General features: G+C 38.3%; 1 protein-coding gene across 1 annotated transcript in view; it reads left to right on the top strand.

Annotated features, from left to right (window-relative positions):
* The window catches only part of LOC135213659 (glutamate receptor ionotropic, delta-2-like), a 69,312-nt gene extending 53,680 nt beyond the window's left edge, over positions 1-15,632 (top strand). Inside the window, exon 10 of the mRNA XM_064247717.1 lies at positions 15,066-15,632. Within this exon, the coding sequence (XP_064103787.1) occupies positions 15,066-15,200 (135 nt within the window). The 3' untranslated portion in view covers positions 15,201-15,632. The remainder of the gene's footprint in view (positions 1-15,065) is intronic.
* Positions 15,633-17,377: the final 1,745 nt, after the last annotated feature.

Below are 17,377 nucleotides of genomic sequence, written 5' to 3'. Positions count from 1 at the left end.
TTACCTTTCTCCATACGCTGAAATCTTAAGCATAGTGATGTAAGTCTTGAATTAAAGATGAGCACAATTTCCTAATTCAATGAATTTTGACCCATGATGATACAGAAATAGAAATTTGAAATTTTATCATTGGTCTCAAACGTCAACTCCCTCACAGTACCTGGCCTTCACATGAAGTGTCTTACATAAAAATGCTGCAGTATGACATATCGTGAAGATTATTACCATTATTAACAAACATATGGAAGAAACCAGAAAGGTCTTCAGTTTCCAAATGGGGCCTCCATATAATACAGTGCCAATAAATTAAAATACAGTAGTACAATTGTTCCTGCACAATCCAACAATTAAAGTTACTCAAAATCATAAGTAGAGCATCCGCTGAAATAAATATGATTATGAATCAATTAAAATCTACCAGAAAAAGATTTCTATAGTTTCATTCAGTCACACAATGCAATGCTGTAAATATGTTTTCCAAAATTCTCACCTAATGACCCCTTCCAGTGAACATGTGGGCTGCTTTAGTCGTGAGTTTCATGGCTGTTGGTGTATCCTTCTGGTTCCTAAACAAAGGATGGTTGGAGGTGTCCATGCTGAGAGCCCTCAGGTGGGCGCAACTCAAAGATGCTCCTGAGACATTCAGCATGATGTACGCCCTTTTCTACACTTGGGGCCTCCTGCTCCAGCAGACTCCATCCAAGTATCCTTCGAACTCCTACAGCAGGGTGAGTTATGTCCTCTGTTAAGGGTTCTGTTGTGAAATGCCATAGGTTAAATAGCTTTTATTTTTATGAAATGTAGACTATCAAGCTACACTTGAGTACTGTTGTACATTCAGCGTGGTTGGACAGCAAAATAAAGAGATCCACAAAATGCAGGAGATAGAGTGCAAAGATCTATTTAGTAGATGACAATTGATTTACCTGAGGAATTTGGTGTCAGAACGAAAACTTACTACAGGTAAAAAATGGTAAGGTTGGAAATGTATAAAAAAATGATGGATTTGTAAATCATTTATAAATGTCATAATAAAACTACACATATTAAAGAAAACGCTAACAAGGAAAAAAATACGCAAAATGTGGGATAACCCAATTGCTATCAACTGACATCAAAAGAACATCTATGAATAAAACTGAAGCTATAGAATTAAGAAACAGATGACTTATGTAAAACAAAATGCAATGTAATCAAATAGCATCTTAAGATGCCATAAAGAAAAATAATAGCCAACAGCAACAAAAGCTGGAAAGTAGATTAAATTGCATTAGCAGAGTAGTGTTCGAAATATGCCAGAAGTTATAATAATTTCTTCTCTCCTCCGCAGATATGGCTGACATGCTGGATGATCTTCAGTTTCCTCATCATGACGATATACAAGTCAGCCCTGTTTGCCAGTCTGTTGGTGCCTCAGATGAGCGAGGCCATCGACTCCATACCCCAGCTCCTGAGGCAGCGGGGGTGGACATGGGGCATGGAGCCTCACTACAGCGTAGGCTGGCAGTTCCTGACAGAGAGCACGAGTCCTGATAACCAGAAGATTGCAAAGACCTTAGGGGTAAGTCTCTCTCTCTCTCTCTCTTCTCTCTCTCTCTCTCTCTCTCTCTCTCTCTCTTGTAAAAAACGAGAGAGAAGAAAATAACAAAGAATTATAATAACATGAAATCAATACTAAAACAAATGTATCATTAGAAAAGATAAATAGTATGAAATGACGCCAAGCTATCATGGTGGTTTTGCTACAGGAAATTTTGCTTCTTTTAGCAACCTATTGAAATCCAAACCTTCAATTCATACCTATCTCCAGCTACCTTCCTTTGCCTGCGTCATGCATACTTACAATGGAAGCTGCAATCTTTTTTGCACAGCACCAAGAGTAATATATAGTTCTATTGAAGTCAAAGACATTATTTGCAGAAACTATCTTCTTGTTTGGATTTGAGAACAATATATACTACTTTTTTTCTCCTCGGGTAAGTTCTCAGGAATAAATAAAGATTATACACGTTTGCTCCCATTTATTTCTTATAGTCGACGGACAATGTCCATGTCCTCACCAATCAGCAGCGTCTGCAGGACTAAATTACTGTTTTTATTACAAAATATTTTAAATCTACGGATTACTTAACAAGTAATCCTTCTATGTATAATAGGATGTCACTGGAGTGATGAATTTCTACTTGTTTCTGCTTGTAGTGTGTGAAGTAACGGACATTTCTGGTGCTCCATAACACACCGTATACCACGGCAACCAACAAATGATATAAGCAAGAGCGTGATTTTCTTCTCTGCACGATCATTTCAATCTGCGCCAGTCTTAGCATTTTCTGTAGTATTCAGGAGTATTCTGTCACTCATGTCTTCCCTTGGATTCTCACAGATATTGATATTCCCTCAATTATCTGCATATGCAATATCCACAACTCGGCAGTATCTGCCTTGCTATCTGTCCTCTCTAGGGAGATCCTATGGGAGCATATGTATCACTGAATGGGCAGGGCTTATGGTGGCACTCTGATGATCATCTGTCCCTTATTTGGAGATTCTTACAATTTCTGTTTTCTGATTGTCTCATTGAAAATTGCTCATCAGGCCACACCAGACTGGAAACTTTTACTACTTTTGTGACAAAATCTTGCGCCATCAAGAGTAAATTTTGTAGTGTTTTCCATCAGAGGCCACATAGGGCTACAAAGGAATGGCATATGACAATAGGCGCCATCGGACCCAGGGCCACACCAAATAGTCCATGGGCCAGACCAGATGTTGGTACCATCTGAGAGGGCAAAAGTTTACCTCTACTAAGTTGTTTATGGGGTTACTATAAGTGATTTAATATGTGATAACTTTTGCACAAAAGCAGCTTTTAGTACTTTTTTTCATGTTACAGTTTTTGGGGGTCGGCGCCTTTGCAAAATGTACAAAATCGGCCAGTATCATGTGAAAATTTATGTTATTGGGCATTACATAACATTACCAGAATTATTTGGTTGATCATAATCATGCAAAAGAATGCAGCTTTCAACTTTCAGCTTTCAGCATTTTAGTTTTCAGCTATTTCAGTTTTCAATGGAAACGTTGCTGCTTCCAGGGAGACCACTGAATCTGAAAAACTTGGAGCTTTCAGGTATAGAACTTAAGCTAAATTTATTTCAGATACCACCAGCGCATTAAGCATCATATGTAATTAAATAGTTCAGTTATCTAAGTTAAGAATAACTAATACTAGGAGATTAAGACTGAATAACACTTTCTGATTTCGATAGCAGTAACATATGATTGGAACAGTCAGCAACATAATTCAAGGGAACTGGCCATAATAGATAAGAAGTAACGTTGTGCTCTTGAATGTCGAGACTACCAGTTGATCACCCTGAAGTACATGCACACTTCATGCAAGGTGGTCTCTGTCCAGATTGGCAACAGGAATCCATGTGGGCGAATACCTGTGGACCAAACTATTGAAGAGACTGTCAATAAGGACACACAGACACCTGGAGGAACAAAAGGTTTCAGCCTAAAACCTGGAGCTGTCACCAAGTACTACATGACGTCTGAGTACCGGAGTGCCTACCTGCGGCAGCTGAGGGACATGGTAGGTCAAAGCGAATCCCATGTCAATCACCCAGATCTACAGTTGCCCAGGATCAGAAGAGATGAGGATGTTCAATCACTTGTTGAGCTCATGAAAACCTGCTAGTTGAACCCATTCAGTCCAGATCATGCAGAGTTTGTCAGCTTGTCAACTGCCAATGTTGCACTGCCAGATGCAGCCAGCGATCTCCTTGATGCTTACAGGATAGGAGAGGAAGCGTACCAAGCTTTTAAAAAAGAACGACTGGAGTCAAATCCACCAACAACTCAGTTCTATGACAAAATGACAAAAAATAAACTGAAAACGTTCTCAGACATCCAAAAGAAACCATGGAACCAAGGGTAAGCCAAGCAAGCAGTTCTGAAGGTTGACAGGAACCTGTTTGTCCACATGATTCCAGTAGCTGAGAGTCGAAAGCTTCACACGAGTGACGTCTTGGCAAATCCCCTGGGTCCCCTGTCATGGGCCCTTACCAATGGCGATGGATCTCTACACAAGACGAATAAAACAGCTCTAGCCAGGGAACTGGAGAAGATTGTTTCTCCTGCAGAAGTTATGCCAGAACCATCAACAACCATCATAGATGGGATGAGCTTGATACAGAAGATGAAAGGGAATGACAAGACAGTTAGCAGAATCAACCCTGGCCAAAGTTCTCTAAGAAGGAGCCAAGAGCCGATGCATAGGTGTTGTCTTTGATGTTTACAAGGAGGCATCCAGCAAAGATGCAGAAAGAGTAAACAGAGGTGAGGACAAGGGCATCCAGTTCAGGAATATTGCATCTGACCATAACATCCAGCAATGGCGGAAACTACTTTGCAGCTCTGCTAACAAGACAAATCTGATCAAGTTCTTGGTACACAAATGGAAAGGATCCAAATACAAGGAGAAACTCCAAAACAAAATTTTTTATGTCACCTGTGAGGATGACTGTTTCAAGATAGGCAAAGACCAATGGGAAGAGGTTGCAGAGCTCAAATCCTCTCAAGAAGAAGCGGACACCCGCATGTTGCTGCATGCTCTCAATTCAGCAGAGTCTGGTTACAAGGCTGAATCATTACTGCTGAGGACACAGATGTGTAGGTGTTGTGCTTGGGCTTGAACATCTGTGTTGTGCTTGGGCTTGAGCAACCACATCCCATGCAGCATGTATCAGAAATGTGGAATGCAAACCAGGACAAGGTTCCTTGACATTACCAAGCTAAGCAACTCATTGGGAAGCAATGTATGTGACGCTCTGGTTGGCATGCATGCTTTCACTGGTTGTGATACCGTCAGTGCATTTGCGGGTCGTGGAAAGATGGGTACCCTCAAGTTTTTGAAGTCTGAAAAGACCTTCCAGGAGGTATTCACTGAGCTTGGAAGTTCATGGAATGTATCTGATGAGCTGTTTCAGAAGCTGCAAGAGATCAATTGCCATTTGTATGCCCTGCACTCGCACAACAGACGTGAACGCACTTCACTATCAACTGTTTTGTGCCAGGCATGGTGAAGTCGAATCCAGTCAGCTCCCACCTTGTGAGGATTGCCTCTCAATGCATGTTGCCTGTGCCAACTATCAGGCTGCCATATGGAGGCGGTCTCTGCAGACTCGGCCTTCTGTACCAAATCCCAAGGAAAATGGGTGGACCACAGACGATGATGGAAAGCTGGTCATCAACTGGATGCATGGCTCACCAGCACCAGATTTGGTGCTAACAGTTTCTCTCCTGCAAGTGTGTGAGATCCTGCAAATTACCAGATTGCACATGTCTCACCAATGGCTTGAAGTGCACAAATATGTGCAAGCTATAAACCTGCACCAACCAACCGAGTGAGAGGAAGAGCCAATTGCCCAACTAACAGACTCTGATGTAGACGATGATGGTAACTGAATCACAAGTGTCGTAAAAATAGTTCGAAGTTTGGACTTTACTAACAATGATATCGGCTCAATTTAGGTTGAGTCAAAGTATGTTAAGTTGAACACACCAGTTATTAAAATAGAGTGAACCAAGTCTAGTGTACCAGCTGTATAATAAATGATGCCATAAGATTCATGTATTATCAACCAATTATTCAGTTCACACTAATTACCGCTAAGTAGGTTTCCGCATATAACATCTGCATTGTGTTTTAAAGTAAAGGAGTAATTGAACTATATGACATATCACATTATTTAGTCGTCAACTTATAAAATGCAATGTGGTTGATTTGTTGACTACAGGAAACTTAGCAGTAGGAAATGAATTATATATATATATAAAAAAATCTGAAATTACTGACCAAATGCACTGCAAATTTGTCAAAAGCAACCTGAATATTAATGCATAACTGCGAATATGTACTTAGGCTAGTAAGTAGGGCCGTTATATGTATTTATTGGGTATTAGTAAGTAGTGGGTGGACATAATGACATAACAACTGATGCTCGGAGAAAGTGTCTTTCTGAGTTGAACCAATGTTGGGTCAGTCTATTCAAGAGGCGATTACTAGTAATAAGCTGCCACTCTGCAAGGGTTATCATGTCAAATTGTGATCTAGGGATATACACCAATAAAATAATAGCAACCAGAATTTGCCGATCCAGGTGGTACCGATATGTAAAATTTTGGGTCTTGGCCCATTTTCATTAGTAATCCTCCTTAGCCGAAATAGTCATTACCCACGACATTTAACCCCCGGAAAAAAATTTATTAACTTAATTTTATTTTTTTTAAATAAAAGACAGTAAACGAACTGAAACATTTACTTCATACTTAACCTGCAGAACTCAGAATAACTTTTTAAAGATTTTTGCTTAACTCGACTTTCCCAAAGTTAAGAAATTCACTTACGAAATGAAAAAAATAAAACTCCTACAACAAAGGTAAGAAACTTTGATCTCAAACTCACTGCTTGCTTTTACTTGACTCTGAAAAACTGGATAACTCCACTCTCTGACCAAGAATTATTAGAGTATTTTATAGCATATAATGAATTTCTCTCTCCTCAGTACTTCTATTTGCATTGCAATGTTTCTAAAAATTCTTAGGCACACAAGAATTTTTATCAGGACTATCTGCTTTCTGAGACACAGGTACCAGAGGCACTGGTCGTTTTTAATACGTTTTTTAAACAGATTTACATTCAACCACTTAGCTCAATGTCATTGAAAACCACTCATCAAACCATGCACCAGAATGGAAACTTCTACTAGCATTGCAACAAAATATCATCAGGTTTCAGTTTTTTAGGTTTTCCATCAGAGACCACATGGGGCTACATGGGATGACATACATATGACAATGATGGGCGCCATTGGACCCAGGACAAAACCAGACTAGACATCCACACAACATGCATTTACTAAATAGGAAATTTTCATTTTCATTAGGACTCCATCTTAAGCAAAATAGTCACTACCCATGATACTGCTATTGACTCAAAAGCAAGTGTCATTAAAAAAAAGTAATGTTGTTTATTGCCTTTGAGTGGCTAATAGAGATGGGTCATGACTACAAAGTTCACACAAGTTTAATGGCTAGGAGAGGATTTGTGTGCTTAGGAGCTTTTATGAGTTATTAGCCCAAAGGCAACTATGTTATACAATGTCATTCTGTTTATTGTCTGAGTAGCTGATAGAGATCCCTCATGGCTACGTCATCGAAGTTTTCTTCTCTCATTGGCTGCCTGCAAAGACATCGATACACTAGTTCCAAGGTGTGTTCCTCTCCTTTGTCCAGTTGCTTGTCATTTCTCATTAATTACTTACTAGATGGCTACTGTGTGGTACTTCATGCTGCAAAGCATATTGCTGATTTTGTGGGTGTCCGTCCCTGCAGCACTGTAGGTGATGTTCTTTGTGCGTGGTGCTGTGCATTTTGTTTGACCCCACTACTCAAGAGGGCCAAGGAGGTGCTGATCCTTCAGAATAAGCTGTAAATTATTGAGAGGATCAAGGCAAGCTGGTCTATGACCCATATCTTGGGCAAGTATGGCATACCAAGGTTTGCCTAGCTGGACATCAAGAATGGAGTAAAGGTTGAAGAGACTTAAGGAAGAACACTTTCAGGAGTGAAACATGCAAAGCAACCCAGAGTTCTGTGTCTCTGTATGACTTGATGGATAGTGTCTCAGTGATTTGGTATCATTCAGCTAACTGGTTCCATAACCACTTTTGTAAGGAGGTTGTTCATTACCAGAGGCAGGACCTAGCTGTACACCCACAATACACCTGCGCATCTTGCGAAAACCAGAAGGTTGATAGGTAAGGATGTATTGGGGTGATGTTCTTGTCTTCAAATACAGCTTACACAACTAATAGATCAAGGTGTTATTACTGAAACAAAATGGCCATACCAGAGGATGTTCTCGGAGGTGGCAACGGTGGTGGTTAAGGATGAGCAAGAGGAACTAGGCTTGGATACAGGGTGGGAGCAAACTTTGGAGATTCTACAAAAGCATTTGCTAAAATCTGAAATCTATAATTTAACAGATGCTTAGAAGGAATTCACTATACGAACCTTGGAGCACTCATGGAGCCATATCCTGAAATGAGAAGGCCTGATCAACTTCCAAGGCTTCAATGTCAGCAACTGTTGTGCCAAGCGTCTTTGGTAGCTTAGCTGTTCAGCCTGGAAATACAAGCAAACACTTTAGCAGTCTTTGTTGACCTACTAGGTTCTTCCAGCCAGGAATTAGATGTATCTCTACTGCCCTTGAAGATCATCCTTTACAAACCTCAATTTGTCTTCAACCCAGTTGCCTCTGGGGGGGGGGGGGGGGGGGGGGGGGAATTTGTGAGCATGCTGCTTCATCATGCTTGCAGTATGAGCGATAGTTTTGTTTTTTAGTTTTTCTGTCTGCTGCTCTACTTCTGTCCACACTTTTTTTTCTTTCCATCCTCAGATCCTAAAAAATTACTGAGGCTAGAGGGCTGTAAATTGATATGTTGATAATCCATCCTCCAATAATCAAATATACCAATTCACAATCCTATAGCCTCTGAGGGTTTTGTATTATTTTTTAATTTAAGGTTAAAGTTAGCCATATCATGCTCTGGCAACAACGTAGAGAAAATGCCACCACCGTTCCGTGCTTAGTTTTGTGGAACATGGCTCATACAGATAGATCTCTTAATTTTTGGTGGCCTTGATTACACGCGTGTAGCAGCTGTACAGAAAAGAAGCTTGATTGCGCCGAAAGAAGCTTCAGTGCATTTTTTTACTTATTTTAGTGTAGATCACTTGACAGTTATTCTGTGTTTTGTTTGCAAGTATATGCAATACTGTGTAGTGACAAAAAACAAGGAAAAAAAAAGATTATGAACTTGCCATTTTACATCTGTATTTTTTATTTCTTTTGCTGTATTAACAAGTTTCCAAATATCCCGAAGTGCCTTGTGTGTATTGCAGACAATCAATGGAATACTGTATTATATATATATATATATATATATATATATATATATATATATATATATAATATATTTATTTATTTATTTATTTTTTATTTTATTTATTTAATTCATCACCACAAAAGCCTAAGGTCCAAATGAAAAGAAACAAACATGAATTGTGATGCATGTGGCAGGAGTCAAAACCCTCACATGGAACCTCAAAAACTGGTTAATGTTAACCATTAGTCTTGTTCTGATTTTCTGGGCACGATTTCAGGGTGTATAAGTCATAGGGCATCAGAATTTCTCAAAATTGGTTTTGTTATTTTGAATTTTTTGGCACTGAAGATGACAAGTATATCCAAATAATGTGATGAAACCAAGAAGTTTAAGTGGGTTCTTTGTGTTAGTACATTACATATGTTTAACAAGAGAAAGAGGTTTTTAAGTCTTATTACCTTAATTTGCGTCTCCAGGTACGACCTATAGCGGAGGAAATGAAGCTGGTTAATCAAGGGAAACATGCTTTTTTCAACCTGGAGAAATTATGTGAAGAGTTTTATTGCGGCAGAGTACACTGATCGGAATGGCTACACCCCTTGTATGTACATCAGTCGACAATATTACTTGGAAACCAGCGGAGCTTACTGGGAACCGGTTAGTATAGTAGCACAGAATGAGAAGTGAAGGGAGAAGATGAAAACCTTTTTATCAAAAGCAACCAGTCAGTTATGAGTACAAAAGGCTTGAAGAGCATATCTCCAGCAGATGGCTTAAGTATTTTGTTATTTGCAGTCAAAGTCCACAATATCGAAGTTATAATTTATCAAATGCAGTAACATCTCAACTTTAAGGCTGATATATTATCAGCTATATTGTTATTTTATTTTGTTTTTTTTTGCTGTGTTAACAATTAAGATGTGATACATTATAGAATAAAAATCTTTCTTGAAATATTGGGGAGTAAAGAAACACGTTAGTTAAGTTTAAAGAAAATAAATGGAGTTGAGTGCAACCTGTAAAAAGTTAAGTACAGTGGGGCTCAAATCTCATGCGACATGATTCTTTTTGTGTTATCGTCCATATTTCTCAGACTCAAACGTGATGTTTGCCAAGTTAGCGCTATTTTTTTTTCTTTTTTTTATTGTAATGTCATTCATGTCGAAAAGTTTGCGAATTCACAGCCAGCCTTATTTTCCGTATGGTTAAATAGATATGATCCCTTTATGCATTAGTATAATTCTTAACTTGTGTGATTTGAATCGATTTTGTTATTTTTCTTATCTTTACGTTGCTCGTTTCAAGTGTGGTGTGATAAGGTTAGCGGGTTTGCCAGCAATGAAAAAGCACAACTTAACATTGCTCCTCGGACTGGTCAACATAAACCATGTCTGCAGCATTTATGACAGTAGACCTAATAAGCTCAACAGTCATAACAAACTTTCAACGTAGGAATATGAATTAAAAACAAGTTTTATTGAATGTTGAAGATTTTGGCTGCGTTTAAAGCTGCCTGTTATGTTGGGAAATGTTTTATAGGCCTAAAAAAATAATCTAAGCCATCTAGAGATGTAATCTGTTACTAATGAATTTTATTTTGTAGAGAATCAACCTGTTCTTTTGAGGAAATATGAATTACAACCCAGTTTTTTTCTTGAATGTTTGAAGTTCAGGCTGTGTTTAAGCTGCCTGATGTTGCAAAATGATTTATTAGGCCTAGAAACATAATCTAAGCTTTCTGAGATGTAATCTTTATTTAATGTTTTTTTTATTTGTAGAGATTACCTGTTCTTTTGAGGAGAAAAGATGACGATGATTTTGGTTACATGGAGAAGATGGTTATTAATCGAAATATCATAAGTATTAATATTCAAGGCATATGTAACATTGTTTTTCAAGTGGTTACAAAATATATTTTCTAAAAGTCTTCTGCTCGCTTTTTGTGTATAATTTTCATTTCTTTATAAGGTAACTTGAAGTGCAGGAATGTGTAGATAAACCTCATTTTGCTTTCTGGCCAGAAATTGTTAATATAGAGATGTGAATGTTAAGTGTAGAGTAAAGAATCTAACACTAGGCTAGGAAAATATCTTGGCTTTGACAAATAGGCGAATATTTGCTAGTATGCTATCAGTTTTGGAAATATTTAAGAAAGATAACAAATTTAATTATGTATGAAAATCCAAATATTCCTTTAACACATAACAAGTAAAATGTTTTTCAGATAATTTAATGGTCTACTCATTGTAGACCTACTTATATACCAGGTGGTTGTTGTTCAACCGACACTGATACGTCAGCACATGCTCCCCTCACACGTTGATATCATGGGGCGCATGGTCTACTTTGTATATACATATTTACATTTTTTTCAGCGTTGAGGGGTAAAAGCAATCAAATAGGACTATTTCAAATTTTATGTGCTTTGGAAGCATTATTATAATGATTACGACAATTTTTTTCCGTTCTTCTTTTTAATTTGATTAAACATTTGAACTGAGGTTTGATTGCGACTTCGTTTTGGTCAAATGCTCAGCAATGAGTGAACGAAAGTTTTTGAAAATGTTTTGCGTAAGGGTTTTTCTGAAATTTGCTACACGTGACATTTTCTTACAATTTTTGTTTTTTTTTTAAAAAAAATATATGACAGATTTCACTCTTATGAAACATATTATGGCTTTAGTGTTTGCGATACTCGCGTTTTCGCATTGAAATAAAAGATAAATATGGAGCATGCTAGTTGCCAGTTTAGTGAATTTTGAACGAAATCCTATGGAGTCATGTCGCATGAGATTGAGCACCACTGTACATCTTAGTTGAACCAAGATCACTGAGCATAATTAACAGCTATCTTAAGGCTGGCTCGAAGGATTAGATATTTTTACGAGCTAGGAACACCAATTGGTTACTTTAGCAGCGGACCTACAGCATATTGGGGGTGGGTCCGAACCACATTATATCGAGAAATAAATTTCTAATCACCGAAAAAAAATTCCTCCGATTTCCACGTTGGCAGGAGCGGGGAATCGAACTCGCGACTGCCGAATCGGTGGGCGCCGCACGCCAAAACCCCACTTGTCCAACAAGGAACTAGCGCAGGCTGTAATAGAGGGGTTTTTGTTACTTAGTAGAAGTTGTTACTCATCAGATAGACAGACATCCCCAAAGTGCTTGTTCAGCTGAAGTGCTTCTGTACCATATAGAAATATCCAAAGATCCAGATCCAGCTTAGTATCTAATCAACCCTTCGTGGGGGCTGCATAGCCGAACCCTCCACAGAAGTTCATTGAAATCCAATTATGTTTAGGATATTTTGCAGTGACAGGAATGGGTGAGGCGCTGAACTCCATCCAATTCCTATGGTTAGAGCTTGAAGATAAAACTCGTCTTTTAACCATCAAATATGTCCTGTAAGTCCTAAGATCATTGCACATTCAAGTCCTTGATAAATTTTCACCTCTCTCTCTCTCTCTCTCTCTCTCTCTCTCTCGTCTCTCTCTCTCTCTCTTATCAACAGCTGTGAAAGACATACCATGCAGCATACACGAGAGCGTCGCTCGGAAGCAGTTCTTGTCCTCCATTTAACTATAAACTCCCCCCTTTCTCAGTTACTGTGAAGCTCAGATACCCCAGATCATCATAAAGTAATGTTTGTTCGACTGGGGTAAAACTAAATGGAACATTCTTTGCCCCTCTTGAGAAAACTGACAGAAAATTCCCCAGATGAAAATTCGAACATTATTACCGAGTAGACAACCTCTGGGAGAGTCGACATACACTGGACATTGAAGATCCAGTGACGGGGCTGAGGCGACTCAAAGCAGGCCCATGGTGGCGTCTGACGGGAGCGCCTGCAGGTTACATTGAAGCTGAAAAGCAAAGAAAAATGCCTTCACACTAGTCCCCAAGTACCACCTTTTGTATTGTACTACAATACTTCAAACAAAATTCTTAAAATGAATTAGTGTCCCGCAAAAAGACGGATAAAAAATATTTTATATTCGTTCAATGATACAGGTTTTCAAGAAGCATTTGCCCTATCTATTATTTTCAAAGTTTTCTAAGTTAACAAAAACAACAACCAAGGGTCATAGTACTAAGCTAGAACTGGGTGCTCATTATGAACTCGCCTGTACCTCATCCGATTCCAGCATGCTGCTGTTATAAGGATAAAAGGAGAGTCCAGTCATTTAACATTCACACCTCCGGACATAAGCTGGTTTAGATACTTGGAAGAGCTACTTCTCTGTCTTAAGATGAAGGTATCCCAGGATATTTGGGTGACATCTCTCAGCTAGAATGAAGTAAAAGTAGTCTGTCTACACCAGATTCCTGTCCTCATTATCTGAAGCATCAAAAAGTTCTTCAAAACAGTGAAGGACATGCCCAAACCCCCTGACTGTGTGCTGTGAAGCTTGAAGCAAAATTAGAATTAAGTTATGGATATCTCTTTACAAATACCAGTATTAACAAAAATCCCCTAGGCTCTGGGTCAGAGAACAAGTGTCTTTTCATGGCAAGGACCAGACAAAGATGCATCTTGTTTGGTTCTTCACCAGCAAAGGGAATTAGGAAATTCTTGTCGAAGACAGAGTTAATGCCACAAACTCGGGTCGGAGACCTAAAAGATCACATGGTAGCTAATGTCTGTCATGCACCATGGTATACCCTTACTTCCAATTTCAACAACCAGTTTTGCCCATGTGCAGTTAAGACTCCATATAAAAAGCAATGATTTGCATCCCTCTAGGATGCAACCGAGTTCTATCCACGTTGAGTAAAATGAATGAGTTCTGAGATGCAAGTACAATAGATGCATCACAATTTACCCAATAATATTACATACACAATTTTGCATCAGACAAATGTGGTGCAAGAGCAAAATTCTACGAGTATTTTTTTTTTTTCCTGTGTACTCTCTTCTCCAGAGCCACTTCTGCCAAGTCTGGGTTTGGATCTACATCTACGTAAGTGATATTTCAACTTGGCAGTTGGTCATGACCACCAGAGATGAGAGGGTATCTTACGCTACTAAGACTGAAATATACCAGTTTAACACTTAGCTGACTTATATTTCCTCCTTAAGTCCAAGGATATGCATGATATCTATTATAGTTCCAGAATGACTGGATGGTATTTCTTACAAATTTGCTGGTGCATTCTAATTCACTAAATAAGCTGGTTGCCTTATACGAACTGTAGATATTTTTAAATTAGATTCTTTTCACTTTTAACAGGGTTTTATACAACTTAAATAAGTGAGTGTGCGGTCTTGATTTAGGTGTTTTTGTTATCAGGTTTAGCGACTATTATCTTTCTTTTTAACTAATATGGCCTCCAGGATCTGCTTTGTAGTTGCTAGATGTTACATAAGTCAATTGGGTGTAGACTGCATTAGTATGTAAGAACATATGCAGACTTGTTACTTACTAACCTTATTCAATTTGCAATCCCATTTTATCTAATATTTCTCTTCATATTTAACAGTAAAGGGAGCACTTTCCTGCGTACAATTATTGATATTAAAGCAGCGCCTTTTTGAAGGACGCATTCTAGACTCTCTGGTTGAACCAGATATTCCGAGAGACAAACCAAACGCGCAAAGAGACAAAAAATGGCCTCAGTTCCTATATCCAGGTAAGTATGTGAACCACCATTAGCTGGAGTCGCTTACTTCTTTTTGTTATGAAAATGATATCAGGCAATGAGATGGATATCATTGAAATGAGAATTGGAAAATATGTTATGTGTGCCAGTAGAGTAAATTTTACAAGTTAATGGAGGTATCCCACAAAGCTGTTTTCTGGCAACATGCTGTACAATGCCAATAGCGTGCTCTTGCAACATGCATTAAGAATTCACCCGGGTGTCATCTTGTGAAGAGATAAACAGACAGACAGGCAACAGACAAAGACAGAATATAAACTTGCTAACATCAAACTAACAGCATACTAACAATATAACCAGACACAAAAAGCACATAAACTGAGATACAGGCATAGAAATAATCTCGATACTATCAGCTAGAAGACTGACAGGGACTGACTGACACCACCCAACATAAAGGATAAGTTTCTTAATGTAGCCCCCAAAATGCATACCCAACAGGATGACGGGAATCAAGTGGTACTGAACCTGAACCACCTTCAGGGCGCCTTCTACGTCTTCTTCATTGGAATGTTGCTGGCTGTGATAGTTCTGATGTCAGAGTGCTTACGGAAACTGTGTTGGTCAGGCAATTAAGAAGCTAAACGTGGGTGCTGGCAAGATTAAGATACCAGATCTTTTACACTAGCAAGATCGAGAGATCTGTTATTGCCAAGAAAAAAAAACAAGCTAATTCCACTCTCTAGAAATCTCAACACACCAGTTATTAAAAAAAATGACAGCCAAATCCAGACATTGGCGAGATCAGTGTATTTGTTATTACTAATAAAGTACAAACAAGGCACAAGAACTAGCAAGATTTAGTTCAGTTCAATTTATGAGATTCAGGCTGTCAAGCCAAGCACTGGGGTGCTACCAGTGTGACAACCAGACTGCTCACACTGGTAGGGTCTAGATGTCTGTTATTGGCAATTCAAGCTTCTGCATCCTGCAGCACAGTGGCAAGATCAAGATATCTAGCACTGGCACCTTAATAAAAATTCTGGATACTATTCTGAATCGTTAATTTCGCGGACAACATTTGCACAATAAAATATGATGGTAAAATAAAAGTGACAGTTAAGAAGGCCTTTTTACAACCTATTATTCAGGGCATATAAGAAGTCAAACTCATGCAAATAAACAGGGTGTACCACAAAATGTATACACATCGTTTGATAGCATAACCTGTTGTGATATTTTAATGATAAAATTTTTAATCATGGTTTAATTCTGCCAATAACTCTACAGTTAACTTACTCTGAGTATTCATGTGCTGACATGAAGTATGTTAGAAGTTTTGAAGATGTATTAGATGTCGGAAAATGGGATTTGCGGATCCAGATACAAATCTTGTTTACATTTGCGGATCCAGATGCGCATATTTAATGACCATACCCTCTCGGATGCGGATACCTTGTGAATCTAAATAATTTAGAAATATTCAATTGTTAAAGACGATTTTCAGCCAAATAATTCAAAATTATGTGATACCACATAATATTTGATGTACTAATTAAAAGTAGAAACATAAGTGCTACCCATGTATGTGTGTGTGTACTTTCATATGAACATTCAAACAGTAACAGCGATACACAAACATTTTAGTTGTCTTAGCACCAGGTTATTTCATGCTCATTGCTTGATAAGGATAACAAAACTCAAAGCCATTCTTCGCATGAGAGAGAGAGAGAGAGAGAGAGAGAGAGAGAGAGAGAGAGAGAGAGAGAGAGAGAGAGAGAGAGAGAGCGTTTCCTAAAAAATGCAATACTCTGCCTTTATGATTACAACTACTGTAAATGGCATGAAATTGCTAAAGCAAAAATGCTTTAAAACAAATATGCTATAACAGAGCTACTTATAAAGTATATACTGTATGAAATGTGTAATTGTGCATCATGCATCTGTATAATAAAACGAAAAAGTCATTTAGCAAAAAACAAAAATCCACTTTTAGCTAAAATGTAAGAGTATGAACCACTGAACACTGAGCAGGGGGTGATATCCTCATATCCGCATTCTGAAACTGCGGATGCAGATGCAGATGTTGCTCGCAATGCTAATCCGGATGTCGAGAAGTTATCAATGCAGATGCAGATTTATGAAAAATGTGGATGCGGATATCCGATACATCTCTAGTAAGTATTCAACATAGGTGTTGTTATTAAACAAATAACCATTTCATTTATCTGGAGTGTCTGGCAATGGGTTAAACTTAGATATTCAAAGTATATTACGCAATCATTTAATGCGCCTCGTATTAAGCTATAGATCTGGCATTGCATCTATCTGCTCTCCCTTTTGCTACGACAACTCCGAAATGTCTGAATGATGGTTCCATGTGTAGGGCCAATGGTATGTAGCAGTTCAAGTGTCTCAAATGTTAATATATAAGGCATATCCAGCAGCCATTAACGATGCCTCACTCTAGTGTGTGTTTTGCAATGGCTTATAGGTGCAGTGCAAAGCTAGAATTAGGGAAGCCTGGGGTTCGTTTACCAATTTACTGCTAACCCAGTTCACACTTATGTTAATGGGTGCCTGCTTGATCACAAGTGCTTCACATAAAAGTCACATGATCATGTTCCATATGTGGGGAATTAGTAATAATAATTATAGATTCTGTTGATAATACTTGAAAAGTGTAATAATAGAGAACAAGTATAAACGGCATGTGAGGTCACCCATGTGATAAAAAAAAAACATAACATTACATTTTGCATCTTCTTGCTTCACTGTTTAGGATGTTTTGGATAAGAGAATTGCTGCTGTTT

Source organism: Macrobrachium nipponense, chromosome 43 (assembly GCF_015104395.2).
Source record: "Macrobrachium nipponense isolate FS-2020 chromosome 43, ASM1510439v2, whole genome shotgun sequence".
Classification (NCBI taxonomy): domain Eukaryota; kingdom Metazoa; phylum Arthropoda; class Malacostraca; order Decapoda; family Palaemonidae; genus Macrobrachium; species Macrobrachium nipponense.
The sequence above is the reverse complement of the archived record's forward strand: the minus strand, read 5'-3'. Positions and strand labels throughout refer to the sequence as shown.